This window comes from Dictyostelium purpureum (assembly GCF_000190715.1).
Source record: "Dictyostelium purpureum unplaced genomic scaffold DICPUscaffold_243, whole genome shotgun sequence".
Classification (NCBI taxonomy): Eukaryota; Evosea; class Eumycetozoa; order Dictyosteliales; family Dictyosteliaceae; genus Dictyostelium; species Dictyostelium purpureum.
In genome coordinates, this window is record NW_003519579.1 from 1 (window position 1) to 26,422 (window position 26,422).

Here is a 26,422-nt window from a genome sequence, read left to right on the forward strand (position 1 = left end):
TACTATTATTGTTATTATTATTGTTATTATTACTATTATTGGTATTATTTTTGTTATTTTTATCATCTTTATCCCCCTCTTTTTTATTAAATTTATTATTCTTAGTTGCCATTTTTAAAAAAAATATTATATATATTATAAATATTAAAAGAGATCATTTATGTATATATAATGATATAGTGAAAAAAAAAATAAAAAAATAAAAAATAGTTTTTTGTTGAAATAAAAATAAAATAAAATAAAATAAAATTAAAAAAAAAAAGAAATAAAAAAATTTAAATTTTTTTCAAAATTTAAAAATTTTTTTAAAAAATAATAAAATAAATATTTATAAATAATTATTTATGGTCCGCTCTAAAGAGAGAAAGTTAAAAGAATGTTTTAAAATTTAAAATTTTTTTTTTTTGAAATATTTTATTTTCGAAATTTAAAATAACCGTAAAAATATACTTAGAAAATATAGATATAAAAGTGTGGGAAATGATGAAGAAATATTTTGGGGTAAATTTTAAAAATAGTAAAAATAATAAAAATAATAGTTGTTTTATTTTATTTGTTTTTATAATAAAATAATATAACAACTATTATATTTTTTTAATTTTTTTAATTTTTTTTTAATTTTTTATTTATTTTCGTTGTTTTTAAACTTTGGCTTTGAAAAAGATTTATGTGTATATTTTATAAAATTGATTTTTTTTTTTAAAAAAGGTAAATAAAAAAAATAAAATAAAAAATAAAAAAAATTAAATTAAAAAAAAAAAAAAAAAAAAAAAAAAAAAGTTTTTAAAACAGATTTTTTTATATATGTATTAAATTTATATTTTGTAAATAATAATCAAAGTTATATTATTATTTTTAAAAATACAATGAGTAGTTTAACAAGAAATTTAGGTGATGCACGTAATGCATTTGAAGACAATGATATAAATAAATCAATACAGGCACATAATTCCCCCGTTGATGAAGAGGATAGAAAAGAACCACATAAAGAGTAAATTACTAATAATCAATAATGATTATTATATTTAATTATAATCATAGTAATAAATAAATAAAATCTATAAATAAAATAAATTAATAATGAATTACTTTTTTAAATTTTAGAGAATCAGGTGAGTTTATTAAATCAATTGTTTTTGGTGGATTAGATGGTATTATTACAACATTTGCAATTGTAGCAGCAGCAACAGGTGCAGGTTTAACAAGAGGTGTAATATTAATTGTAGCATTTGCAAATTTATTGGGAGATGCTATTGGTATGGCAGTTGGTGATTATGTATCAGAGTTGGCAGAAGAGGATCAAATAAAATTAGAACAAAGTAAATTAGAGAAACAAATAGAGGAGAATCCAGAAGAACAAAAATTAGTATTAGTAGAGTTATATGAGGATAAAGGTTTTACAAACGAACAAGCTAAAAGAATTGTCGAGTTATTATTCCCATACAGAAAAACAGTTACATCAATTATGATGATGGAAGAGCATGGTGCAGTTGCAGAGGACGAGGAAGATGGAGGCTCTAAATATGGTGCTATTAAAAGTGCACTTGTAACATTTGGTTCATTTTTAATTTGTGGTGGTATACCATTATTATCATATCTTTGCTCTGGTCATTACAACATACCTGGGGATTTCGATAAAATATTCATCATTTCAATTGCTCTTTTCGCTTGTGTATTATTTGCTTTGGGTTGTTTTAAAGGATATGTATCAAATAAAAATATTCCAATTTCTGGTATTCAAATGTTACTAAATGGTGCAATTACAACACTGGTTGCTTTTTGGATTGGTTATGGTATTGAAAAAGCACAATAAAAATAGATAATAAAAATAATAATAAATTTTAAACAAATAAACCAATCAATAAATAAAAAGGTATAGAATAATACTCTATATAAAAATGATTTTGGTTTTAATTTATAAATAGTTTTATTGTTTTTTATTTTTATTTTTTTTAGTTATGTTTTGATTTTAATTTTTTTGAAGGTGTTTTTTTCTCTTTCTCTTTATCTTCAGATTCTGAAGCGGATGTGGCTTCATTTTCATTTTCTAAATATTTTAAGATTCTATTTTCCAAAACTGATTTTTTATCTGTGTATTTTAAACCTTTTTTTTGTAACCATTGTCTAAGATCCTTTACTAAATAGCAGCTGAGGTCTTCTTTTGTAATACCATTTTTAATATCTGTAATAAGTGGTCTTTTTGCGGGTTGGTCAATTTCTGAATCATCAGTGGTTTCATTATTACTATTATCAGACTCTTCAGTTTCTTCCTCAAGTTTTCTTTTGTTTTTATTTGATCTTGGTGAGTTATTATTACTATTGCAACTATTTGTATTATTTGCAGAGTCTGCTTCATTTATATTATTGTTATTGTTACTGTTGTCATTATTGTTTTTATTATCACTATTATCTTCACTTTCTGATGCTGATGAAGGTGTCTTGGGGTATTGAAGGTTATTTCTAGTTCTGATTGGTGTTATAAATTGTTGTTGTTGTTGTTTTTGATCATGTATTAAATCTATATTAAATAATTTTGAGGTAACTTTTGTTATTATATCTGACATCTTATCAGTTGGTTTTATATTAATTTTAAGAGATTCACAAATTGGGAGTAGTTTTTGTTTTGGTAAGAATGAAAATAAGTTTTCGACACCACAAAGTAAAATTTCATCTCTGACTAATCTAATAATGTTTTCATAAAATACACCTTCTACTATACTATCGCCATATTGAATACCTCTATTTTTATATTTCTTATAGGTTGATTTGGTTGACAGGGTTGATAAAACTGTAGTTCCATCAGCACCGACTTTAATTGATGGGATCGATGTTGATATGGTTTTAGTTTCTTCTTTTTCTTCCATTTCTTCAATATCTTTTTCCTCTTCTTCTTCTTCCTCTTCTGTTTCTTTTGATTCATTTGATTCACTATTTTCATTAGTTGTAGTTGGTGGTGGGAGTTTAATTTTTAAGCAATTACAAAATTGTGAAAGAATGTGCGGAGTTAAAGAATAAAAGAATTGGTCTAATGAGTCTCTTTTCATTTTATCCTCTAATTGTTTTCTTGAATTTTCTAGAATCTCTTCATCGGTGTCACCATTAACACCAGATAATGATAAAAGAGAGCAGGTTTCTGTAATGGTTTCAAAATTTAAACGCTGAATAAAATCTTCGATACCTAGTTCTCTAGAGTCATTGACAAGTCTATTAACTAAATCGCTTTTTTGATTACCCACTGATTCTATATCATTTTCATATCCAATCGAAACTAAACATTCCAAGAGACTATCAAATGATAAAAAACAGAGTGAGTTGTAAAGTATATCTTCATTAATATTTGATAATTCTTTATTTACTATAGTTGGATTGGTTGTTGACATTTTTGATTTAAATATAGATGGCAAAATTAAAAAAAATTAAAAATATACATGAAATTAAAAAAAAAATGAAATAAAAATAAAATTTAAAAAAAAATAAAAAAATAAATTTTTTTTTTACTAATAATTTTTTCAAATAATTTAAATTAAAATTGCATATAATATAAAAAGATTAAATTTAAGTGTGAAAGATAAAAAATAGATTTATTGTTTTTTTAAGATTTAAAAACCACCTCTTAATCTAAGAACTAAATGGAGAGTTGATTCTTTTTGAATGTTGTAGTCAGAAAGAGTACGACCATCTTCTAATTGTTTACCTGCAAAAATAAGTCTTTGTTGATCTGGTGGGATACCTTCTTTGTCTTGAATTTTAGTTTTAACGTTTTCAATAGTATCTGAGCCTTCAACTTCTAAAGTAATGGTTTTACCGGTTAAAGTTTTAACGAAAATTTGCATACCACCACGAAGTCTTAATACTAAATGGAGAGTTGATTCTTTTTGGATATTATAGTCAGAGAGAGTACGACCATCTTCTAATTGTTTACCAGCAAAAATTAAACGTTGTTGATCTGGTGGGATACCTTCTTTATCTTGAATCTTGGTCTTTACATTTTCAATTGTATCTGAGCCTTCAACTTCTAAAGTAATAGTTTTACCGGTTAAAGTTTTGACGAAAATTTGCATACCACCTCTTAATCTAAGGACTAAATGGAGAGTTGATTCTTTTTGAATGTTGTAATCAGAAAGAGTACGACCATCTTCTAATTGTTTTCCTGCAAAAATGAGACGTTGTTGATCTGGTGGGATACCTTCTTTATCTTGGATTTTAGTTTTAACATTTTCAATAGTATCTGAGCCTTCAACTTCTAAGGTGATAGTTTTACCAGTAAGAGTTTTAACAAAAATTTGCATACCACCTCTTAATCTAAGAACTAAATGGAGAGTTGATTCTTTTTGGATATTATAGTCAGAAAGAGTACGACCATCTTCTAATTGTTTACCAGCAAAAATAAGTCTTTGTTGATCTGGTGGGATACCTTCTTTATCTTGGATTTTGGTTTTGACGTTTTCAATTGTATCTGAGCCTTCGACTTCGAGGGTAATGGTTTTACCAGTAAGGGTTTTAACAAAAATTTGCATACCACCACGGAGTCTTAATACTAAATGGAGAGTTGATTCTTTTTGGATGTTGTAGTCAGAGAGAGTACGACCATCTTCTAATTGTTTACCAGCAAAAATAAGTCTTTGTTGATCTGGTGGAATTCCTTCTTTATCTTGGATTTTGGTCTTTACATTTTCAATGGTATCAGAGCCTTCTACTTCTAAAGTAATGGTCTTGCCAGTAAGAGTTTTAACAAAAATTTGCATAATGTATAATTAATTAATAAATATAATTGTAATATATAAAGGAGTGTTTAGTATTAATAAAGGAAAAAAAATAAATAAATATTTTTATTATTATTTGTTAAGTATTTAAAATTTAAATATAATGAATAGAAAAAAAAAATTTCACACTATTTAAATTTTTTTTTTATAAAAAAAATATTAAAATTAAAATTAAAATTAAATAAAAAAAAAATAAATTAAAAAAAAAATTAAAAAAAAAGTAAAATTTTTTAAGAATTTAATTCTTGAATTTTTACATTATTATAATAACTGAAAATTTTCAATAAAACTATAATTTTAAATAAAAAAGAAGTTAAAACTAACTGTAATCTAAAAATGTGAAATTAAAATAAAATGAAAAAAAAAAAAAAAAAAAAAAAAAAAGGATTAAATATATATATTTTTTTTTTTTTAAATATTAAATTTATTTTTTTTTAATTTTTTTTTTTTTTTTTTCATTTTTTTTTTTTTACCCAAATTACCTTATTAATTATTATTTATATGATATATATATAAATAAAATTATTTTTGCAATGGTGTCAAAGGTAGAAAATAAAAATAATTATAAAGATTATAAAGATTTTTCAGATGAAAGTGATGGAGATAATGATGATAGTAAGTATTGGTGTAAATATTGGTTTTCAAAAAATAGATACTAATTAATATTGTTTTTTATTTTAGATGGATATTCAGGTTTTAATTTAATACCAGATGATTTTAGGGATGAAAGTGATAACGAAAGTGTTTATAGCGAAAATAATAATAATATTGGGTTTGAAATTAGACCTGCAGGCGATACATATGAAGAATATATAAAAAATAACCCAGATCAAGAGGATGAAGAAGATGAAGAAGAAGATAATGATTTTGGTGATTTTGTAGATTTTAAGAACCATTCAGAACAATTTCATAGTTTAGATACTTTTGATAATAGCAGTAGTAATAATAATAATAATAATGATGATAATGATATAGAAGCAAAATTAAAAGCAAATCCAATGCTCAGAGGAGTAGATTTTTCTGAATATTTCCCAAAGACAGAAAACGATCCATTTGCAACTAATAATGATGATTTGGCACCAACTAACCCAAGTAGCGATAATAAATATTCAGAAAGAAATGATAAAGGTCATATGGTTTTAGAAAGAAATAAATTATTTCCACCAGATCATGTTGCTATGATTCAAGAATGTATGAAAAATATTAAATTAGATTATAAACCAATGTGGACAAATTTTATAGCAGAGGATAAATGGATGGGCGCTTTAAAAAATAAATTAGATCCATCCACTCAAACAGCACCAACATCAACATCAGCATCAGCATCAGCATCAGCATCAACACCAACATCAACACCAACACCAACACCAACAACAGATAATAGTAATGTTAACAAAAACTAAGTTAATAATACAATTTAATAAATAATTTTGTAAATAGATTTTTTTTTTTTATTTTAAAAATCTTTAAATTATAATACATAGTTATATTTTATTTTATTTATTTATTCTATTTGTCTATTTATTTCAATATCGATTTGCGAACTAAATACAGTGCAAGCTGGACCAGTTTTAAAAACATTTTTATTTCCAGATCCCCATTGAATTAATAAATCCCCACCAGGCATACTACATGTTACTTCTTTTTCAGAGTCACAGTGACCCATAAGAATACTAGCGACTGCAACTGCTGAAGCACCTGTTCCACATGCCTAAATAAAGAGAATGGGTATAGTTAGTCATTTGTTGTTTATTAATGGTTTATATTTTTAATAACTTACAAGGGTTTCACCAGCACCACGTTCATAGACTCTAGAGATTACAGTGTTTGATAGTTTATTTTCATTTGATTGATATACAAATTCGACATTACAACTGTCGGTAAATAATGGATGTTTTTGAAGAGCAACAGCGATATCTTCGATTTTCATTGTTTTTAAATTTGAACATTCCTCTTTATTTAAATAACCCAATTCTATATTACGTTGTAAAAATACTATGCAGTGTGGATTTCCCATAGATACCAATACACATTCGAGTTGCTTACAATTTGGTAAATTTAATTCGACAGTTTCAAGATATGCAGATTTATCAATACTTTGTTTGTTGTTTAAAACTGTACCATAGCTTTCTTTCCATTTATTGGTTTTTAAAACTAATGCATTTCCCATATTAACTTTGACCATCATAACATTACGTGTATTTAAATGGTGGTAAATCTGTGGATATGTGATGATTAATCCTGCAAGTGTTTCAACTTTTTGTTCTATTTCTGATGTGGTTTCATCTTTTTTTGGTGTACCATTTAAACTCTTTGATTCGATTTTATTGTCAATTACAAATTTTGAAAAACATCTAACACCATTACCACACATGGTGGCTTGTTGACCATCGCTATTAATTACTATCATTTCATAGTGTGCTGATTTCTCAACTTTTGGATTATTATTGCAAATAATTAATTGATCACATCCAACACCATATTTTCTATCTGCTAAAATCAACGAAATATCTTTTAATTCTTTTAATGAAATTTCTGATTTATCGAAACTATTGATTCTTTCGACTTTGTTTGTTTCAAAACAAACAAAATCATTACCAGCTCCATGCATTTTACTAAATTTAACTCTATATATAATACTATTATTAATTGGCTCCATTTTTTAATTATTTAAATATTTTAATTGATAAATAATGAATAAATAAACTATATCAACAATAATATGCTTTTGAGAAAAAAACTGACGCATTTCTATTTTTTTTAAAAAAATTATTTTTTTAATAAATTTTTTATTTTTATTTTTTTATTTTTTTAATTTTTTAGTTTTTGTGATCTTTTTTTTTTATAAAAATAATTATTTATACAATAATTAAATTAAAAATTTAATTAATAGTTTAAAATAATAAATTTATTAAACTATTATAAAATTTTTTATGGTGGTTTAATTATCATGAATGGATAAAAAAGAAGAAAATGAAAAACTAAACTTTTTTTCAGAAAATTTTGATCCGTTATTTGCTTTGCAAAATGCTGATAAAGTAAAACTGCCATTTCCCAAAATAAAACCTCTGGACAATATCCATAAAGCTAGAGTTTTATTACATCCATCTGATGAAAACTATGTTCAAATTAAAAAACCACAACCACAATCACAACAACCACAACCACAACCACAACAACCACAACAAACACAACCACCACAAATACAACAAGAACAAGAACAAAAACAACAAAACACTGCTCTAGAAACATCACAATCCAATACAACTCCATCGGTTACTACAAATATTAGTACAGTCACATCCACAACAACAACTACAACAACCATACCAACAGTAAATGAAAAATATTCAAATCCAAATATAAAAAAGGTTGATGTTGAAGAATTTAAATTAATCAAAAATATTGCAAATTTATTTACAGATGGTCCAATAAGTTTATTAAGAAAAGCTTTAGAAACAAAAAGTAGAATTAAAATTATCATTAGAGATATTAGTTCAATTAGAGGTTATTGCCAGGGCTATCTTGTTGCATTCGATAAGCATTGGAATATCATATTAAGAGATGTAGAAGAAGAATACACTGAATATCACTTTTTATCAGCAGAAGAACAAGAAAAAACAAATAGACATCAAAAAATCAAAAAATATTATGGTCAGTTATTTATTAAAGGTGATACAATAGTCTCAGTTATACTATTAAGTTAATAAAAAAAAAATATATTAAAATCTAAACAAATAGTATTTTTATTTAATTTGTATTTATTAAAGTTTTATAATCTTTTATTATTGACAAATATTATTTTGTGATTCTATAAAATTGTTCTAACAGATATAAAACTAATGGAAAAAATATTCCATCAGTTTTTAAACTATAAATCAAAAATCAAAAAATTAATTGTGGTAAAAAACAAATTAAAATACTCTATTGTTCATCTTCTATAAATTATAGTCGAACTGTGGTAAATATTAAAGCTGTTGAAATTAGATAAAACTATGGTTTTCTTGATAAATTGATGCTTTAAATACAATCTATAAATTGCTAATGATTAATAAATAGTGATACTAAAAACACCCACCATCTGATTTTTTTTTTCTTTTTACAATTTTACAATAAGTTTTTTATTTAATTATTTTATACAGTATTATAAATTAAACTATTATTATTATTATTATTATTATTATTATTATTATTATTATTATTATTATTATTATTATTATTATTATTTTTATTTTATTATATATTATATATTATTAGTTTTTTAATCTTTGATAAATAATAAATAAAGTCCCATAGCAAGACAAGAAGCGGAAACCCATGGACTAAGTCTTTCACCTATAATTGCTGCTTTTCTAGGTAAACCTGAAAAGCTATGTTTGTCTCTAACTTCTAAAATTGATGGATATGTACTTTTAATATATGTACATGTGCAAATAAATAATAAAATAACTACTAACAAACTTTGGAAATTAAAAATTGCTGACTAAATCTGTATGTTAGTTATTTGTGAAGTTATACCGTTATTTAAATTTATAGTTACCATTTTTTTATAATTAAACTTATTTTGTTTATTAATTAAAAATAAAGATAAAAATAAAAATAAAAAAATAAAAAATTAAAAAAAAAATGAAAAAAAATGAAAAAAAAAAAAAAAATAAAAAAAAAAAAAATTTTCCTAAAATTTTTAAAAATCATCCAAGGGAGTAAAAAGCCTTAATCAAATATACATAAATATTTGCATTTTGTTTGTAAATTAAACTAAATAACCTAAATTATAAAATAATAACAATGTTATTATTCAAACCTTGCAATAATTTAGAAATTATATATAAATTATGATAAAAATAATTAATAATAAAAATTATTATACAAATTTAAAAATATATAAAAAATAATTATTTTTGTTTTTTTTTTTTTTTTTTTTTGTATCTCACACCAAAAAAAAATACTTTTTTTATATTTTCCCAAAAAAATAAAATTGTTTTGAATTCTTAAAAAAAAATTTTAATTTTTTTTTGGTTTTTTTTTTTTTTTTTTTTGGGGTTCTTTTTTTTTTTATTTTTCTTTTTCCAAAAATCATTTTTATATCAACATTTAATTTTTTTTTTTTTAAACATATAATTTTAAAAAAAAATGTCAAAATCTTTAGAAAAAATAAAAAAATCAAATAAAGAAGATCCCTCCATTGGTTTGAAATATCAAAATGATCATGATGGTCATGCATTAACAATTATTTTCGATCATATAATTGATACCCCAAATTTTTCAAAATCAACAATCACTGAAAATCTATCAGTGCTTTCCACACAAAAACTTAAATTTTTATCCGAAATTCAAGAAATTTCGAATATTATCAACACAATAAAACAAAAGAGTTTAACTGGTTTAAATCATTTAATCAATGATATTTTCAAATCTTATAGCAGTTTTAAAATCCGACACCCAGTTTTATTTTTAAACTTTGTAAGGCTCATCTTTATTGTGTTTTTTAATAAAACCTATCAAAAAAATTATTTAAAAATAATTAAAAAAGAAACCCATCTGCCTGCTTTCTCTAGACAGACCCGAAATAATTTCAGCCTTAATACAATACTAAGCAATGGATTTTTCAAAAAAGTCAAATTATCTCTTCAACTTAAGGGTTTACTTGTTCCAATGTTTAAAATAAATTCTTCAAATATTATGAAACCTATTCAAACAATTATAAAAAGAATTACATCTATTTATTCTGATACCACAAGCTCTGTTAGCAAAGTTACTCAAGATATCTCCAAAAATTCAATTGATAATGTTTACTCTGATATCACAAACTCTGTTACTCGAGGTATCTCCGAAATGTCAATTGCTAATGTTCCTGGTTATCAAGGTTTAAACTCACCGGACTTAACACCCAGTTTCTACGATATTGATTTACACACTGTATGTAAATATATTTTAATCTTTTATTTAATTTTAATTTTTTATTTATTTACTAACATTCTAATATTTTAGAGTGATAATGACATTATCGACATATTGCTAAACACCAATCCAATAATGATTCCATCTATTAAAATCAATCTACCATCTGAAAAACCACTTTTGTTCGAAAGCTATGCTCAATATGTAAACTATTTAAAACCAATGGTAACAAAAGAATTTATCAAACAAATAGAAAACAGTATCGAAAATTCTTTTGGAATAGAAGTTAGAGATGAAAAATTCAAAGACCTTAATAAATTAAAAATGAACCCGGTTGCATTGGTTGAGGGAGTAGTAATAAGAAGAGAAAGCTGTGAGGCTACCTTTGAAATAAAATACAAAACCCGTTCAGAAGAAATTAATCCACGTGACCTTTTACTTGTACAAGTCTCGTATAAATTTTTCATGTGCGAGGTTATTAGCGATTTGAAAAAGGCAAACCATTTAGAGAAAAAAATAATCTGCAAATTTGGCAATTTTGAAAACCTATCAAATGAACTCTTAAAACAAAACCCCCGTGTTTCTTATGTAAAAGTTAATGCTTCAGTAACTTTCAGAAGAGAAATTGAGACCCTTCATTTATTAAAAGATAAGAAATTGTTATTCAAAAGTTTAGTCTCACCCTCATATTTTCGCCTCACATCAAATGAAGATCAGGAAATTATTAAAATTTTAAATGATCCTCAAAAAGAAGCAGTTAATGAAAGTTGTTCAAATAGAAATTTTATTACTTTGGTTGAAGGCCCACCAGGTACCGGGAAGACTATGGTAATTGAAAAAATTATTTCTATAATTACCCAAAAAGAAAAGAACAGTAAAATATTAGTTTGTGCCCCATCTCATATTGCAGTTGATGAAATCCTTAAAAGAATATATCTATCTGAACATCAAAGTAAAATCTGTAGAATTGGTCGTTTAGAAAAAATATCAAAAGAATTCCATCCCGTAAGTGCATATAATCTTCACCATTGGGAAAGAAAATCATATTTAAGAAGTAAAACAATTTGCTTTTCAACATTGTCTGGAAGTGGCTCAGCTTTAGTAAGGTCATCATTTAGTCCAGATTATGTAATTATAGATGAATCGACCCAATCAACTGAGGCATCTGCAATTATTCCACTTACCATTGGCACATGTAAAAAAGTAGTTCTAATTGGTGACACAAAACAATTACCACCAACTATTTTTGCTAAAGAATCATACAAGCTGGACTTCAATGTTTCTCTCTTCGAAAGATTATCAAATATAAACAAATTAAAAACAACAAATTTAAAAATTCAATATCGTATGCATCCACGAATTTCCTATTTTCCCTCAACCCGTTTTTATGGTCATGGTTTAATTGATGGCGATAATGTTAAACATTACTATCAAGATTTTTATTCAAATCCACTTTTTGGCCCTCTTTGTTTTTACCATTTACCAAATTCAAGAGAAGAAACTAAAGAAAATAATAAGTCTAAGATGAACAGTTATGAAATTAATACCATTGTTACACTATTAAAAAGCTTGTTTATCGCTCACCCAGAAGTTAAAAAAAAGTCAATAGGAATTATAACACCATACAAACTACAAAAAGAAGAAATGCATAAAAAAATTAAATCTATTTTCAATCTTAACATTTCAATTACTACAATAGATGGCTCACAAGGTAAAGAAAAAGATATTGTAATTTTATCCTGTGTTAGAAGCAGTGATATTGGTTTTTTCAGAGATATAAATAGAATTAATGTAGCAATTACCCGTGCCAAATATGCCCTCTTTATTATTGGAAATAAAGATACATTTTATAATGATAAAACTTGGAAGGACTACATTGATATAATTGACAATATGTCGGGAATTAAAGTATTAACTAAAGAAGGAATCAATGTTATGAATCAAAACTTAAAAGATGCTCAATTACCAGATATTTGTGGTAATTTCGATGTTAAAGAGGAAGAGCATTTTGAAGATGAAGATGAGCCAATAGGAGATAATATAAAAGATGAACAAAACGAAGAATACTATAGTCCAGAGAATTTACAAGGTAGCGAAAAAGAATATTTAGATTTAATTAAAACCAATCCAAATTATTTTTATTCAATAATCTCAAATTTATCAAACGATAGAACAAGTAAAATTTTTGTACAAACTTATATTAAACTCATAATTGAGTCAGATGTACCTGTACCTGAAAGTAAAAGCGAATTCATCAATTATTTAGAATTAAAAGCCGAAACCTTGAAAGAAAATAGCAACAGCTTACAAAGAAAGAATAACAGCTTTAATACTTTAGAAAACTTTTTAAAAAATGAATTCCCAACTGGAAAATTATATAAATATGGCTCTTTTGTTACTCGTTTATCAAGTCCCGATAGTGATATCGATGTCACCCTCATCGATAGCTCTCAACCCTACAATATGGTATTACAAAAATTAAAAAACAAACCAAGATATGATAATTTTGAAACAAGACCAGATGCGAAAGTACCAATTATTAGATTTTGTGATAAAATCAATCTTGTTAAATTTGACCTGAGCTTTAACATTGGAGAACCAAACCAAAATTCTAATTTCTTTATATCAGAACTAAAAGACAAAAAATATTTAAAAGAATTGATTTTATTGGTCAAACATTACACAGAAAAGGCAAATATTAAAGATGCCTCTCAAGGTTATTTTTCATCCCATGCACTAACTATTATGGCAATTTATTTTTACAAAACTTTGGTTAGATCCAATCTCAACATTCACAAATTATTGCATTCATTTTTTTTATTCTATATTAAATTTGATTACAATAAAATAATTTCGATCAACACAAATGTAATGGAATCATTTAGAAGCTTTGATACAAAAATTAAAATTCAAGATGTAATTGACAATCAAAGAAATGTCGCTAGTGGTATTAAACTTTCAAATTTTAAAAAAATAATGGTAGAGTTTTCAAGAATTGAATATCTATTAAGAAACTATGGAGAATTCATCAATCATGAATTAAATAAAAAAAATTAAAAAATTAAAAAAACTATAATAATAAACAAAAAATCTAATAACTCTAAAACTTAAAAAAAAATAAATAAATAAACAAATTAACAATAAAATATTTTTTTTTTTTTTATAATATTATTTTATTATTTTATTATTTTTGAACTAATAGTTTTATTATATACATTTTTATTTGTAATTGAATTTAACAATAATTATAGGAATTACCATTCCAACATCCCATACTGAAATAAAAAGTTGAGAAGACGGAAATTGCAGCACATAAATAAAGAGAACCAACAATTAATGATGCTAATGAGATTTTACGGGCATAGCAATGTGGTGACTTTAAGTAAGCAAAATTGAAAAAGAATGGGAAGAAAAAGAAGAAACCTAAAACAAAGAATGTGACAGAGTAAGCACAATCTGATGAGTGTTTATCACCTTTATTATGTGGTCTTTCGATTAATGGTGTATTGACATAATAATATTGTTGTGGTTGTGGTTGGATGAGTGGCTGGGAACTTAAAGGTGGTTGATAATTATTTTGGTAAATATTTGACATTTTGAATAATATATTTAGATGCAAATAAATTTGGGAAATAAATAAAAAAAAAAAAAAAAAAAAAAAAAAAAAAACCAAAAAAAAAAAAAAAAAAAAAACAAAAAAAAAAACAAAAAAAAAAAATTAAATAAATTAAAAAAATGATAAAACCAGATATTTCTAAAAAAAAAAAAATCTATAGAAAAATTTTAAAAAAAACTAAAGAAAAATGTATGATAAAGAATATAAAATTTTTATAAACTTGATCTTTATTTTATAATATTATATATTATATATTAATAATGATGGGATTTTGATTATTATTTCTACAAGTTAGATTGAGAACTATTTGATATATGTGAAAATTGAGACTCTTGATTAACAGAAATCATAGTAATAACCATTCCAACATCTCATACCGAAATAAAAAGATGAGGTGACGGAAACAGCAGCACATAAATAAAGAGTACCAACAATTAATGATGCCAATGAGATTTTACGGGCATAGCAATGTGGTGACTTTAAGTAGGCAAAATTGAAAAAGAATGGGAAGAAAAAGAAGAAACCTAAAACAAAGAATGTGACAGAGTAAGCACGATCTGATGCGTGTTTGTCACCTTTATTATGTGGTCTTTCAATTAAAGGTGTATTGACGGTATAATATTGTGGTGTTAAAACGGTGTGTTGTGGAATTTGTTGAACTTGTTGTGGTGGTTGTTGTTGTTGTTGATAACTGGATGGGTTTGGATAAGTTACGTTAGTCATTTTTTATATTAATTATTATTATATGTTTCTTTTAATAAAATTTAAAAAATAAAAAATATATTTTTCTTTTTATACCAAATTTTAAAAATTAAAAAAAATATTTTTTTGCATAAAATTTAATCACCTATTTTTTTGTTTTTCTCTCAAAAAAATAGAAAAACTCAATTGAAAAAGATTTATATTATTGGAAAAATCAAAATTTAAAAAAAAATTTTGATTTTTATAAAACTTTATTTAAAAAAAATTTATTCTATTATTTATTTTTTGAATTCTATGACCAAAAAAAAAAAAAAATTGTTAGCAAAACCTTTTTAAAAAACAAAAATTGAATAAAAATATAATTACCTTTAATTAGATATTTAATTGATGACGATGAAGCCATATCATATGGAGTCTTATTATCTCTATTCTCAATTGTCATATCAGCACCATTTTTTAAAAGCAATTCAACCACATCTTCATGACCATACTCTGCTGCAATATGAGCAGCAGTATCACCTTCGTTATTGGTTGAATTAATTGAAGCATCACCTTTTAATAATCTTTCAACAGTTGTAACGGAGCCATTTGCAGCTGCTCTATGAATTGGTGCTGAACCTGTATCATCTTTTCTATTTTTTGCGCCATAATTTAATAATAAATCTACAATATCTGATCTACCTTTTGATGATGCCTAGTTATTAAAAACAAACCAAATTAATAATTAACCTTGATTTTTATTTATTTATTTTTTATTATAAAAAACCTACATAGTGCAATGGTGTTCTTTTTGAATCATTTAGTGTATTTGGATCGGCATTATATTCTAGTAATAACTTTACCATATGAGAATGGCCAGCGGATGTGGCAGATGTTAATGGAGTCCAACCTCCATCGTCGCATGTGTTAGGATTTGCCTTTTGGTTTTCTAAAAGATAAGTTGCTACACCAATTTGACCTTTAGCAGCTGCCCAATGGAGTGGTGTTCTTTCGTCCTCATCTATACAGTTAACTTTTACATTTTCATTTTCAATAAGATTCTGCACTTCTATTAATTTACCTATTTTACAACATTCTAATAAATCATCTTCTTTTGTACCATTAGTACGAAATTTTGTACCCGACATTGTGTGTGTATATATATATATGTATCTGCTTTTAGTTAAATATTTGAATATCTGTATATTTATTAAATTTAATAAATTGAACAGTGGTGTGTTTAATTTAATTTAATTTTTATGAAAAATGAAAAAAAAATTAAAAAATAAAAAAATAATTATTTTTTTTTTTTGAATTTTTTTTTTTTTATTTTAAATTTATCAATTTAAAAAACAATAATAAATTATGAATAAATTTAATATTTTAAAATTTTACAATAAAACAGTACCATTTATTAATTCTTGTAAATTCAATAATAATAATTTAATTAAAAGATCATTTTGCACCACCAATCATCCAGATCACCTTTCTAAAAAATTCAATGAAATCGAAGAAGCATTTGATTTTAAACTTCCACCATACCAACCAATTATAATAAGATTAGATGGATGTTCATTTTCTAACCTATCGAAAAAAACAAATTTAAATCTTCCACATGATCAAAGATTTCATGAATCAATGAAATTGGTATCACTAGCTTTGGGCAATCATTTTAAAGGAACCAAACTAATTTATTCATTCTCTGACGAAATTAATTTATTGGTGTGGAATCATTTTCCAGATAGCCAAGTTTATTCAAATAGAATTCAAAAACTTAATTCAATAGCATCATCCATTGCATCAGTTACTTTTTCAAACTCACTTTCAAAACAATTAAATAATGAAAATAATGAAGAAATTAATAGTTTTTTCGATTCTAGAGCATTTGTAGTTCAAGAAGATGATGTATGTATAATATCATTAATATTAATAACAACTATTATTTATTTATTAATATATTGTGCTTTTTTTAAATATAGATTGGTGAATATTTTTTAAAAAGATATAAAAGATGCTACTCAAATTGTTTAACCTCAATAATTTCACATTACGATAAAAATAAAGAATATAACGAATTAAAAAAAAAAGAAACAGAAAATAACACAGGCGAACTTAGTAGACATAGTTTATATAACAGAGAGAAATTTATACAAAATAATTTAAATATAAAACTATCGCAGTATCCAGAACATTTTAGACATGGTATTATTTTTTATAAGAATCAGAAATCTGGCTGGGAAATGGAGTCGTTCCCAATCTCGCTAACATTTATAAATAATTTAATAAGATAAATAAAAAATAAGCTTCAATAAATTAATTTATATAAATATAATTATCTATTTATTATTTTTTTTTATTATTATTATTCTATTAATATTTAAAAAAAAGTGTATCTTTATTTTTGAAATAATACATTGTGTTTGTTTTTTTTTTTTTTTTTTTTGTTTTTTCTTTTTTTCCTTCCCTTTATCTGTAATTTAAATTATTTAAAAATCTGGGTCAGCTTCATTATCTGAACTTTCTTCAGCTGCTCTTTCCATTTCTTGTTTGATGGTTTTAGCAACTTCAGCAATTTTTTCGGTTTCAGCTTTATTTAAATCTGGGTGGAATCTCATGGCTTTAAGAGAGTCGTTGTGGATCTTTAAACAAATATCGATTCTGTTTGAGAAAGCGTTTAATGGTTCTTGGGTTGAATAGGCATCAACAGTTTCTCTTGATTGAAGATAACCACCTTCATAATTAATGGTAGCATCAATAACACCATCTTTAATAGTCTATAATATTTAAAGTTATAAAAAAATAATAATAATATTAGTATTTAATATGATGATATAATTTATAATATACTGTTTTTTTCTTTTTACCTTTGCAATAATAAACATAATATCTTGGGTAGTACCATCAAACTTTAATTTTTTACAAATATCTTGGAATGAAATTCTGGAATAGGCAGAGTTAATTTTTTTAAGACCAGTTTTGATTACATTAGTACGTAATCTTTGGACGAGGGTATAAGTGTGATCTGATTTAAAGTTGCTGGCATATTGTTCAAGAGTTTGACTGAAGGAATTTAAATCACCAACTCTAACAGCTTGAGTTAAATGGAAGTATGGTTTTAAGGCAACTTTTAATTGTTTTTGTGAGAAAATACTTCTTTCTGGAATTTCACCCATTAATAATTGAACGATTGAGAGTAATTTATATACAGTTCTACGGAAACCACCAGCACTATTTTGTGGTGCTTTTCTAATTGCTTGAGTTAAAAAGTTAAAGGCTGAAGAGTAATCCAATTGAATAGCCTTGATTCTACCTTGATAATAATAGTATCTGGCAAATTGATTACTTGAAGCTGATTCTGGGAATTGAGTATTACTTAATAATTTATCAGCTTGTTCATAAAGATTATATTCTAAATAATTTCTTAAAATTAAATTAATAATGGTAGCTTGACCTTCATCATTGTGTCTTAAAGTTGCTGTACGAAGTGCAGTTAATAAAGTTCTAAAATATATAAATAATAAAATTAGTTTTAAGAAATATATTTTATATGGAATGTTATATTATTATTGTATTATTATTATTATTATTATTATTATTATTATTATTATTATTATTATTAATACTATTATCTATTTTAAAATTAATATTTAATCAACATACGGTCTAACATCTTGAAGTTTATTAACCATTTCAAATGATAAACTATAATAAAAGAAAATCTTTGATGATAATGGATATAAAGTAACTCTGTTATTTGATTGAATAGTTTCAATAAGGGCACTTGAAACCTTGGTTGAATCTTCATATTTTTCTTGATCAATTAAATGAATTAAAACTAAAAGATAAACATAACCTTCAACTTCGACATTTAAGTGTGATTGTGGTGTAACTGTTGTTTCTTTTGATGAGTCAACATCCATACTTTCATTTGACTGAAAATAAATAAAAGAAAAAATATTAGCATCTGTTTGTTTGGATAGAGTATGTAAAAAAATAAAAAACCATTGAATGGAATAATTACTTTTAAGAATGATAATAAAAAGTTCTTTTTAGTTGTATAGTTTGCATGAGAGAAAACTTGGTTAATAATTTGTGTAAGAACTTTTTGAGTTAATTTCTTTCTGATTGATGATGTTTGTCTGAGTACGCTAATAATATATCTCATTTCTTTAGTATCTACACTTTTTTCTATTAATGAAATATTTTTTTTTATATCTAAATTTATATATTAAATGATTGAAATTTTTAATAATGAATAAATTAATATCACTATATTTGAAAATAAATAAAAAATATATAAATCAAAAAAGAAATCTTACCTGCCAATGTTAATAATGGTGATTCATTAGATTGAATTTGATCTTCTGATTTAGCGCTTGGATCAAGCATTTCAATATCTGACATGATTTATTTGACTGTGTATATATTAAATATATAAAAAAATTAGATAAAAAAAAAATTTAATAATGAATAATAACTTTTAAAAAAAAAAAAAAAATTAAAATTAATAATGATGAACAACAAAAAAAAAAAAATTAAAAAAAAAATTAAAAAAAAAAAAATTTTAATTTTTTTATAAATTAATTTAAAAAAGAAAAAAAAAATAAAAAAAAAAAAGAAAAAATAAATTCACAAAAAAAAAATATAAAAAAATAATTGTAAATATAATTGTGTGTTCACAATTCACTTTTGATTAAATTTAATGTACATTATATATTATTTTTCTATATTATATACAATCACTAAATAAGATAATTTAATTTTTATTCATTTATTTATTTTTTATTTTTTTTTTTTGTTTATTTATTTTATTTTTCTAATCAATTATTTTTATATAGTCTCAAAAAACAAATAAAATGGAACCAAATAAAATAAAATTAAAAAAATTGAAAAATAAAAAAAAATAAAAAAAAAATAAAAAAAAAAACGTGGAAAAATAAATTTATTTTTTTAGTTTTTTTTTTTTTGAATTTTTTTTCATTTCATTTTATTTTGTAAATAATCATATTATATAGGATGTTTTCATCAAGTTTAGTTTCTTTAAGAAAATGGACACCAGGTGCCATCAGAAATATTAGAAAACTTAGAGAACAACAAAAGCAAGCTGAAATTAGAAAAAAAGAGAATAAAAAATCTGGTCCAGTTTCAATTTATCTTCCAGAAATTATTCAAGTGTAAAAATCAACATTAATTACCAATCATTATCATAATCATAATAATAGTCTGATCATAATCATAATCATAATCATAATCATAATCATAATCATAATCATAATCATAATCATAATCATAATCATAATCATAGTCATTGTCATTGTCATAATCATTCAAATCATTATAATATTCATAATAATAATCCAGCAATAGTAACAGCCTATCATATTACAATAATGATTATCAGTAATAAAACCATAATATTAATATTAATAATGGAATTTTCATAAGGATACTACTATTCAATAGAATAGCAAAAATGATATTGATTCTTGATAATAATAATAATAGCTTAATAATAATAAACACCATAGCAATATTATTGAATGATATTGACCAAAATAATCTTAATGTAATATATACTAATTATTTTTATTTATATTCTACCATAGTGTTAAAGAAGAACCAAAAAACTAAATATAGCATAAACTTATTTTTATATATAAATCAACAACCACTAAAACCTTTCACATAACAAATCAATGAAAAATAGCAACAATATCAACCCAAAATTTTACCATACCAACCAAATAAACCTTTTCTTTTTTTTTAAAAAAAATCATAACTTAAAAAAAAGAAATAAATAAAAAATGTAATTAAAACAATTTATTAAAATACTCTTTGATAAAAGAGTTTACAATTTATTTTTTTACTTTTTAAAAATATTTATTGATGTTCTATATTGTTCCAGTATTTTAATTAATTTTGTGAATCTAACCATAAATCAAAGGAAATTTCTAAAATATCTAATGGTAATGAACCATTATTTAAAATTGCAGAATGGAATTTCTTTAAATCAAATTTGCTACCCAATTTTTTTTTTGCTTTTTCTCTTAATTCTAAAATCTTCATTTGACCAATTTTGTATGCACATGCTTGACCTGGCATGACAGTGTAACGATCAACTTCAGCGATGATATCAGAGTCGACTAAATTGGTGTTATCTTTAAAGTATTGAATTGCTTTTTCACGAGTCCATTTGTATTTGGATGAATGAAGAGCAGTATCTACAACCAAACGAAGAGCTCTCCAAAGTTCTGCACTTAAATAACCCAAACGTTCGTATTTGTTTTTATAGAGACCCAAATCGTCACCCAAAGTCTCAGTGTAAAGACCCCAACCCTCTGCAAATGATGTGAAAACAATAACTCTACGGAATGCATCAATGTTACTAAACTCTTGAGCCAATGCAAGTTGAAGATGGTGACCTGGTATTGCTTCATGAATGCAAAGATCTTTAGCCATGGATTTATTGTGTGCTGTAGTATCTCTTAAATTTACACTAAATATACCACCTTTTGATTTATCCATTGCTGGTGGATTGTAATATGCTGGTGCTGATTCAGCTTCTTTAAAGAGTGGCACACGCTCGACTTCACACGCCGCCTTGGGGAATCTTTCGAAAGAGTCATCAACTGCATTGGTGCACTCGACAATAATATCTTTATAGTATTTAATGATTTCTTCTCTTCCTTTGTCACCCTCTGAAAATTGTAGTTCTGGTTTATTTGGAATTAATCTTATGACTTCACCAAAATTTCTTTCGATATCTGGGTGCTTATCTTTAAAAAGTTGAATAATTTCATCTTTAATTCTTTTAACTTCTTTTAAACCTTTTTCATGAATTTCAGTTGCTGTTAAATCAGTATTTGTATGGAATTTCAAAAGAAAAGTATATAACTCTTCACCATTTGGGCACCTCCAAATCTAAACCATGCCAAAATAAAAAACAATTAAAAAATTAATATTTATGGGTGTTATAATCTAAAAAATAAAGTAGTTTACTGTTTTACTTACACCATCACCAGGTTTTGAAAATTGTTTTAGGCTTTTTAAGTATTGATTTAATTTTTCATATGATGGAATTAAATACTTTTCAATTGATAGATTTAAATCTTTTAATATTTTGTCGGAGTTTGATTGGGTAATTTTGCCTTTTGTGTTTAAGGCAATTAAATCTTGATTTAGTTTCTTATACAAGAAATAGTCCTCTGGTGAAGTTTCACTTCTTTGAAGAATTTTAGATTCGATGTTGTTGATACAGAGGTCAAGAATATGTGATGAAGGAATAATACCCTTTTCTTTACGTACTTCTAAATCAAGTAAAAGACCATCGATAAATTGATCGCTGTATTCAATTCTTTCGACAAAATCTTGAGCATCTCCTTTGGTATCGACTTGCTGTTTAGTGAGGACATCAATAAGAGCAGATTGGGCTCCTGCAAACTGATTGACTGAATAAACCATTGGATAGATAAAATATTTTGGTGATGGATAAAGTAATAGCTGATAGCCTTGTTTTAATGATTGAAAATAGGCCTTAGCAGTTAAGAAACCAACATAGTCTTTTGATTTTGGTGTACCATATTTCGACTCCATCTCGTCCAATGTTTTAAGTTCGACTTCAATTTTTTTAAGATTTTTTTGTTGTTGAGCTGGGCTTAAATCATCTGATCTGGTATGTTGACACTTTAATCCAAAACTATCAAATGCTCTGGTGGATGTTAATAGTAAGAATTGGCCTTCCATCATAACCAATAACATTCTAATTGAATACAATTTAAATGTGAAAGGGATGCCAAATAAAAATCTGTTGAGTATATAAAACAATACCAAAATAAATGCCAATTCTGCATTTGGTTCAATATTGAAATAACTTTCTTCACCAGGACCATATCCAGGAACAAACTTGTTGACCAAAAATTCGATGATTGGTAGTAATAAAAATTTACCACCAATTATACCAACCAATAATATAATCTTCCTAATTGATGTGATAATTCCATATCTTGTTAACAAATAACCAATACTTGTGGCCATTTTATTATTTTTTTAAAAAATATTATTGAAAAAAAAAATTGATGAAAAATTAATTAAAAAATTAAAAAAAAAAAAAAAAAAAAAAAAAATTAATAAAAATAAAGTTAAATATAGATATTAATATCCGCATTGTATTAATTAATATAAAAATAGGAAATAAAAGAAAATAAAATTTAATATATAGAAGAATTTGATTAAAAAATTTAATTTTTATTTATGTTTGGTGGGTGGTATTAATAAAACAACAAAAAAAAAAATTAACCAATTTTTTATGATTATTATTATTATAAAAAAGTATATTATATTATTATTATTATTATTATTTTAATTGGATTAATTTTTTTTTTAGGGTGGTGTGTGATTTTGATTGTTTGGTTTTTTTTGGGTTTTTTTTTTTTAAATATTATATATATATTTTTTAAATATATATTTAATTTCTGAATAAATCATCACCATCATCTTGGTTGAATTGTTCACCTTCTTGATCTGGGAATTTAAAGTTGTTACCAAGACCACGTGATTGAACTAAGGTTTGAGCAAACATTTCATATTTTCTAATATCATTGTCAGAGACAGATCTACGAGCAGATTTCATAGCTTCTTCAAAGTGATCACGAGTGATTTCTGGGACTGGATCAGAGGTATCTTCATCCATTGTAGTATCACCACTTTCTTGACGGGCTCTGGTGGTTTGAATATCTTTTTCAATTGATTCACGAATAGCTAATTTACAAGCACGTTGACAAATTTCAGTTAAATCAGCACCTGAGAAACCTTGAGTCTTTTGAGCTAAAAAGTCTAAATCAACATCTTTAGCGACTGGTGATTTCTTGAGACAAGCTTTAAGAATGGCCATACGTGATGGTAAATCTGGTAATGGAATATAAATAAGTTGATCAAGACGACCTGGACGTAAAATAGCTGGATCAATAATATCTGGACGATTGGTAGCACCAATAATGAAAACATTCTTTTTAGCATTCATACCATCCATTTCAGTAAGAATTTGATTGATAACACGATCACCAGCACCACCGGCATCACCTTGTGATGAACCTCTTGAACGAGCAATTGAATCTAATTCATCAAAGAATAAAACACATGGAGCAGCTTGACGGGCTTTATCAAAGAGTTCACGAACATTGGCTTCAGATTCACCAAACCACATAGTTAAAAGTTCTGGACCTTTAATTGAGATAAAGTTAGCTTGACATTCATTGGCAATAGCTTTGGCTAATAAAGTTTTACCACAACCTGGTGGACCATAGAAAAGAACACCCTTTGATGGTTGCATACCAAATTTACGGAATTTTTCTGGATGTTCAACTGGATATTGAACAGTTTCTCTGAGTTCTCTCTTGACACCTTCGAGACCACCAATATCTTCCCAAGTGGTAGTTGGAACTTCAACAACAGTTTCACGAAGAGCTGATGGGTTGCTAAGGGTAAGGGCAGTTCTAAAGTGATCTTGAGTGACTGACATTGATTCAAGAATTTCAGCTGAAATGGTATCGTCTTCTAAATCGATAACATCCATCTTTTCACGAATACATTGAAGAGCTGATTCAGTGCAGAGAGCAGCAAGATCGGCACCAACGTAACCATGAGTTTCATTTGAGACGGCTTCGAGATCAACAGTTTCGTCGAGTTTCATATTTTTAGTGTGAATACGGAGAATTTCGAGACGACCAGTGGCATCTGGAATGGTAATATCGATTTCACGATCGAAACGACCGAAACGACGAAGGGCTGGATCGATTGAATTTGGACGATTGGTGGCACCCATAACAATAACGTGAGCTCTTGATTTAAGACCATCCATAAGAGTAAGTAATTGTGAAACAATACGACGTTCAACTTCACCTTGGGTTTTTTCTCTCTTTGGTGCAATTGAATCGATTTCATCAATGAAAATAATTGATGGAGCATTCTTTTCAGCCTCTTCAAAAGCTTTTCTAAGATTTGATTCTGATTCACCAGCTAATTTTGACATAATTTCTGGACCATTAATTAAAAAGAAGAAAGCACCAGTTTCATTGGCAACAGCACGAGCAATCATAGTTTTACCACAACCTGGTGGACCATATAAGAGAATACCTTTTGGTGGTTTAACACCAATATTTTTGAATAATTGTGGATGACGTAATGGAAGTTCTACTAATTCTCTAATTTGACCTAATTGTTTACGGACACCACCAATATCATCATAACCAACTTCATCAAGACGATCTTCGTCTTCTCTTTTAACTGGTTCACCTTCACAATGTATAAAAGTTTCTGGTGCAACAATACAATATTCGGCTGGGTCAGTTTCTACCACTTTGAATTCTACGGCTCTCATACCACCACGAACTAAAAAGAGATCACCTTTACGAACTGGACGATAAGCTTCTAAAAAGTATGGTTTTAAAAAGAGATCGAAAAGATTGCCACTGAGACCTTCAATGGTATCATCAATTGGTAATACATGAATACGTTTACCATATTTAACATCTGGAATTTGGTGAACTGAAATCATATCACCTAATCTAACACGAAGATTATTTCTAACTACTTTATTCATACGAATTTTTGATGGGTCAATTGTTGGATCACTGAGTACAATACAAACTGTATCTCTTCTCTTTTTACCTTTGATCAAAAGTGTATCACCTCTGAAAAATTGTAATTGGTCCATAGTATCTGGATTTAATGTAACAACTGAATTATCATCATTTATAGCTTCTTCAACAAATAATCTATTTGGAGCTTTTTTACGTTCTAAAATTGGATTATTGTTATCTTTTGAAGTACTAAATTATAAAAAAAAAAAGAATGTTATTATTTGATTTAATTTAATTTATTTTTTTTTTATTTTTTATTTTTATTTTTTTTATTTTTTTTTTTATTTTTTTTTTAATATGAATATGTGAACATCATAATTATTAATAATGATTGTCATCATATTTTTATATTATAAAAAAAATAAAAAAAAAGTATTTTAGATTGTATAATTATAGTAAACTTACTCTTCAATTGTAGCCATTTTATGTGTTTAGTTTATATATATATAAAAAGTAAAATAGAAAAAAAAATATACAAAGAAATAACCTAAAATAATAAAAAAAATATATAAAAAAAATAATAAAAAAAAAAAAAATTAAAATTTTGAACTGGAAAAAAAAAATTAATTTAAAAAAAAAAAATTAAAAAAAATTAAAAAAAAATTTTAAAAAAATAATAAAAAAATAATAAAAAAAATAATAGTAAATTAACTTTTTTTCTATTATTTTTTTTTATAAAATATAAATTTATATAAATTGGAAACTTACTTTTTTTTAGAGGTTTAAAAAAAAAAAGTTTTTTAAAGATTTATTTGCGTGAACAAAAAAAAATTATTATTTAATATATATATAATGTTGCGCAATTATATAATGTACAAAAAATT

General features: G+C 25.1%; 15 protein-coding genes across 15 annotated transcripts; 6 read left to right on the top strand and 9 right to left on the bottom strand.

Annotated features, from left to right (window-relative positions):
- Nucleotides 1-866: 866 nt before the first annotated feature.
- Nucleotides 867-1,813, top strand: DICPUDRAFT_81525 (uncharacterized protein; the record flags this gene model as incomplete). Its single annotated transcript, XM_003290762.1, has 2 exons — nt 867-991; nt 1,105-1,813. 2 exons carry the CDS (start codon nt 867-869, stop codon nt 1,811-1,813), a joined length of 834 nt encoding a protein of 277 aa, XP_003290810.1.
- A 139-nt stretch (nt 1,814-1,952) lies between these two features.
- DICPUDRAFT_38082 (uncharacterized protein) lies at nt 1,953-3,380 on the bottom strand (the record flags this gene model as incomplete). The annotated part of the gene is made up of 1 exon (XM_003290774.1): nt 1,953-3,380. The coding sequence occupies one exon, from the start codon at nt 3,378-3,380 to the stop codon at nt 1,953-1,955; it is 1,428 nt and encodes a 475-aa protein (XP_003290822.1).
- A 171-nt stretch (nt 3,381-3,551) lies between these two features.
- DICPUDRAFT_92560 (uncharacterized protein) lies at nt 3,552-4,836 on the bottom strand. Its single transcript, XM_003290775.1, has 2 exons — nt 4,744-4,836; nt 3,552-4,287 (listed from the first exon to the last, which is right to left on the bottom strand). Coding segments are annotated over exons 1-2 (690 nt in total). The 5' UTR covers nt 4,746-4,836; the 3' UTR covers nt 3,552-3,599.
- Nucleotides 4,837-5,296: 460 nt separating this feature from the next.
- DICPUDRAFT_98818 (uncharacterized protein) lies at nt 5,297-6,221 on the top strand (the record flags this gene model as incomplete). The annotated part of the gene is made up of 2 exons (XM_003290763.1): nt 5,297-5,378; nt 5,445-6,221. 2 exons carry the CDS (start codon nt 5,297-5,299, stop codon nt 6,164-6,166), a joined length of 804 nt encoding a protein of 267 aa, XP_003290811.1. The 3' UTR covers nt 6,167-6,221.
- Nucleotides 6,222-6,267: 46 nt separating this feature from the next.
- Nucleotides 6,268-7,422, bottom strand: DICPUDRAFT_155352 (uncharacterized protein; the record flags this gene model as incomplete). The annotated part of the gene is made up of 2 exons (XM_003290776.1): nt 6,268-6,474; nt 6,544-7,422. 2 exons carry the CDS (start codon nt 7,420-7,422, stop codon nt 6,268-6,270), a joined length of 1,086 nt encoding a protein of 361 aa, XP_003290824.1.
- A 295-nt stretch (nt 7,423-7,717) lies between these two features.
- DICPUDRAFT_81530 (uncharacterized protein) lies at nt 7,718-8,470 on the top strand (the record flags this gene model as incomplete). Its single annotated transcript, XM_003290764.1, has 1 exon — nt 7,718-8,470. The coding sequence occupies one exon, from the start codon at nt 7,718-7,720 to the stop codon at nt 8,468-8,470; it is 753 nt and encodes a 250-aa protein (XP_003290812.1).
- Nucleotides 8,471-8,864: 394 nt separating this feature from the next.
- Nucleotides 8,865-9,329, bottom strand: DICPUDRAFT_56985 (uncharacterized protein). Its single transcript, XM_003290777.1, has 2 exons — nt 9,304-9,329; nt 8,865-9,246 (listed from the first exon to the last, which is right to left on the bottom strand). Exons 1-2 carry the CDS (start codon nt 9,304-9,306, stop codon nt 9,025-9,027), a joined length of 225 nt encoding a protein of 74 aa, XP_003290825.1. The 5' UTR covers nt 9,307-9,329; the 3' UTR covers nt 8,865-9,024.
- A 567-nt stretch (nt 9,330-9,896) lies between these two features.
- On the top strand, nt 9,897-13,721 carry DICPUDRAFT_81531 (uncharacterized protein; the record flags this gene model as incomplete). Its single annotated transcript, XM_003290765.1, has 3 exons — nt 9,897-10,682; nt 10,755-11,430; nt 12,505-13,721. The coding sequence occupies 3 exons, from the start codon at nt 9,897-9,899 to the stop codon at nt 13,719-13,721; spliced, it is 2,679 nt and encodes an 892-aa protein (XP_003290813.1).
- Nucleotides 13,722-13,899: 178 nt separating this feature from the next.
- DICPUDRAFT_81532 (uncharacterized protein) lies at nt 13,900-14,259 on the bottom strand (the record flags this gene model as incomplete). The annotated part of the gene is made up of 1 exon (XM_003290778.1): nt 13,900-14,259. The coding sequence occupies one exon, from the start codon at nt 14,257-14,259 to the stop codon at nt 13,900-13,902; it is 360 nt and encodes a 119-aa protein (XP_003290826.1).
- Nucleotides 14,260-14,616: 357 nt separating this feature from the next.
- On the bottom strand, nt 14,617-15,003 carry DICPUDRAFT_155357 (uncharacterized protein; the record flags this gene model as incomplete). The annotated part of the gene is made up of 1 exon (XM_003290779.1): nt 14,617-15,003. The coding sequence occupies one exon, from the start codon at nt 15,001-15,003 to the stop codon at nt 14,617-14,619; it is 387 nt and encodes a 128-aa protein (XP_003290827.1).
- Nucleotides 15,004-16,326: 1,323 nt separating this feature from the next.
- DICPUDRAFT_81535 (uncharacterized protein) lies at nt 16,327-17,252 on the top strand (the record flags this gene model as incomplete). Its single annotated transcript, XM_003290766.1, has 2 exons — nt 16,327-16,866; nt 16,941-17,252. 2 exons carry the CDS (start codon nt 16,327-16,329, stop codon nt 17,250-17,252), a joined length of 852 nt encoding a protein of 283 aa, XP_003290814.1.
- A 167-nt stretch (nt 17,253-17,419) lies between these two features.
- Nucleotides 17,420-19,126, bottom strand: DICPUDRAFT_98819 (uncharacterized protein; the record flags this gene model as incomplete). Its single annotated transcript, XM_003290780.1, has 4 exons — nt 17,420-17,735; nt 17,826-18,462; nt 18,622-18,893; nt 18,983-19,126. The coding sequence occupies 4 exons, from the start codon at nt 19,124-19,126 to the stop codon at nt 17,448-17,450; spliced, it is 1,341 nt and encodes a 446-aa protein (XP_003290828.1). The 3' UTR covers nt 17,420-17,447.
- An 851-nt stretch (nt 19,127-19,977) lies between these two features.
- Nucleotides 19,978-20,139, top strand: DICPUDRAFT_38045 (uncharacterized protein; the record flags this gene model as incomplete). The annotated part of the gene is made up of 1 exon (XM_003290767.1): nt 19,978-20,139. One exon carries the CDS (start codon nt 19,978-19,980, stop codon nt 20,137-20,139), a length of 162 nt encoding a protein of 53 aa, XP_003290815.1.
- Nucleotides 20,140-20,874: 735 nt separating this feature from the next.
- Nucleotides 20,875-22,995, bottom strand: DICPUDRAFT_155362 (uncharacterized protein; the record flags this gene model as incomplete). The annotated part of the gene is made up of 2 exons (XM_003290781.1): nt 20,875-21,882; nt 21,973-22,995. The coding sequence occupies 2 exons, from the start codon at nt 22,993-22,995 to the stop codon at nt 20,875-20,877; spliced, it is 2,031 nt and encodes a 676-aa protein (XP_003290829.1).
- Nucleotides 22,996-23,425: 430 nt separating this feature from the next.
- Nucleotides 23,426-26,020, bottom strand: DICPUDRAFT_81538 (cell division cycle protein 48; the record flags this gene model as incomplete). Its single annotated transcript, XM_003290782.1, has 2 exons — nt 23,426-25,787; nt 26,004-26,020. 2 exons carry the CDS (start codon nt 26,018-26,020, stop codon nt 23,426-23,428), a joined length of 2,379 nt encoding a protein of 792 aa, XP_003290830.1.
- Nucleotides 26,021-26,422: the final 402 nt, after the last annotated feature.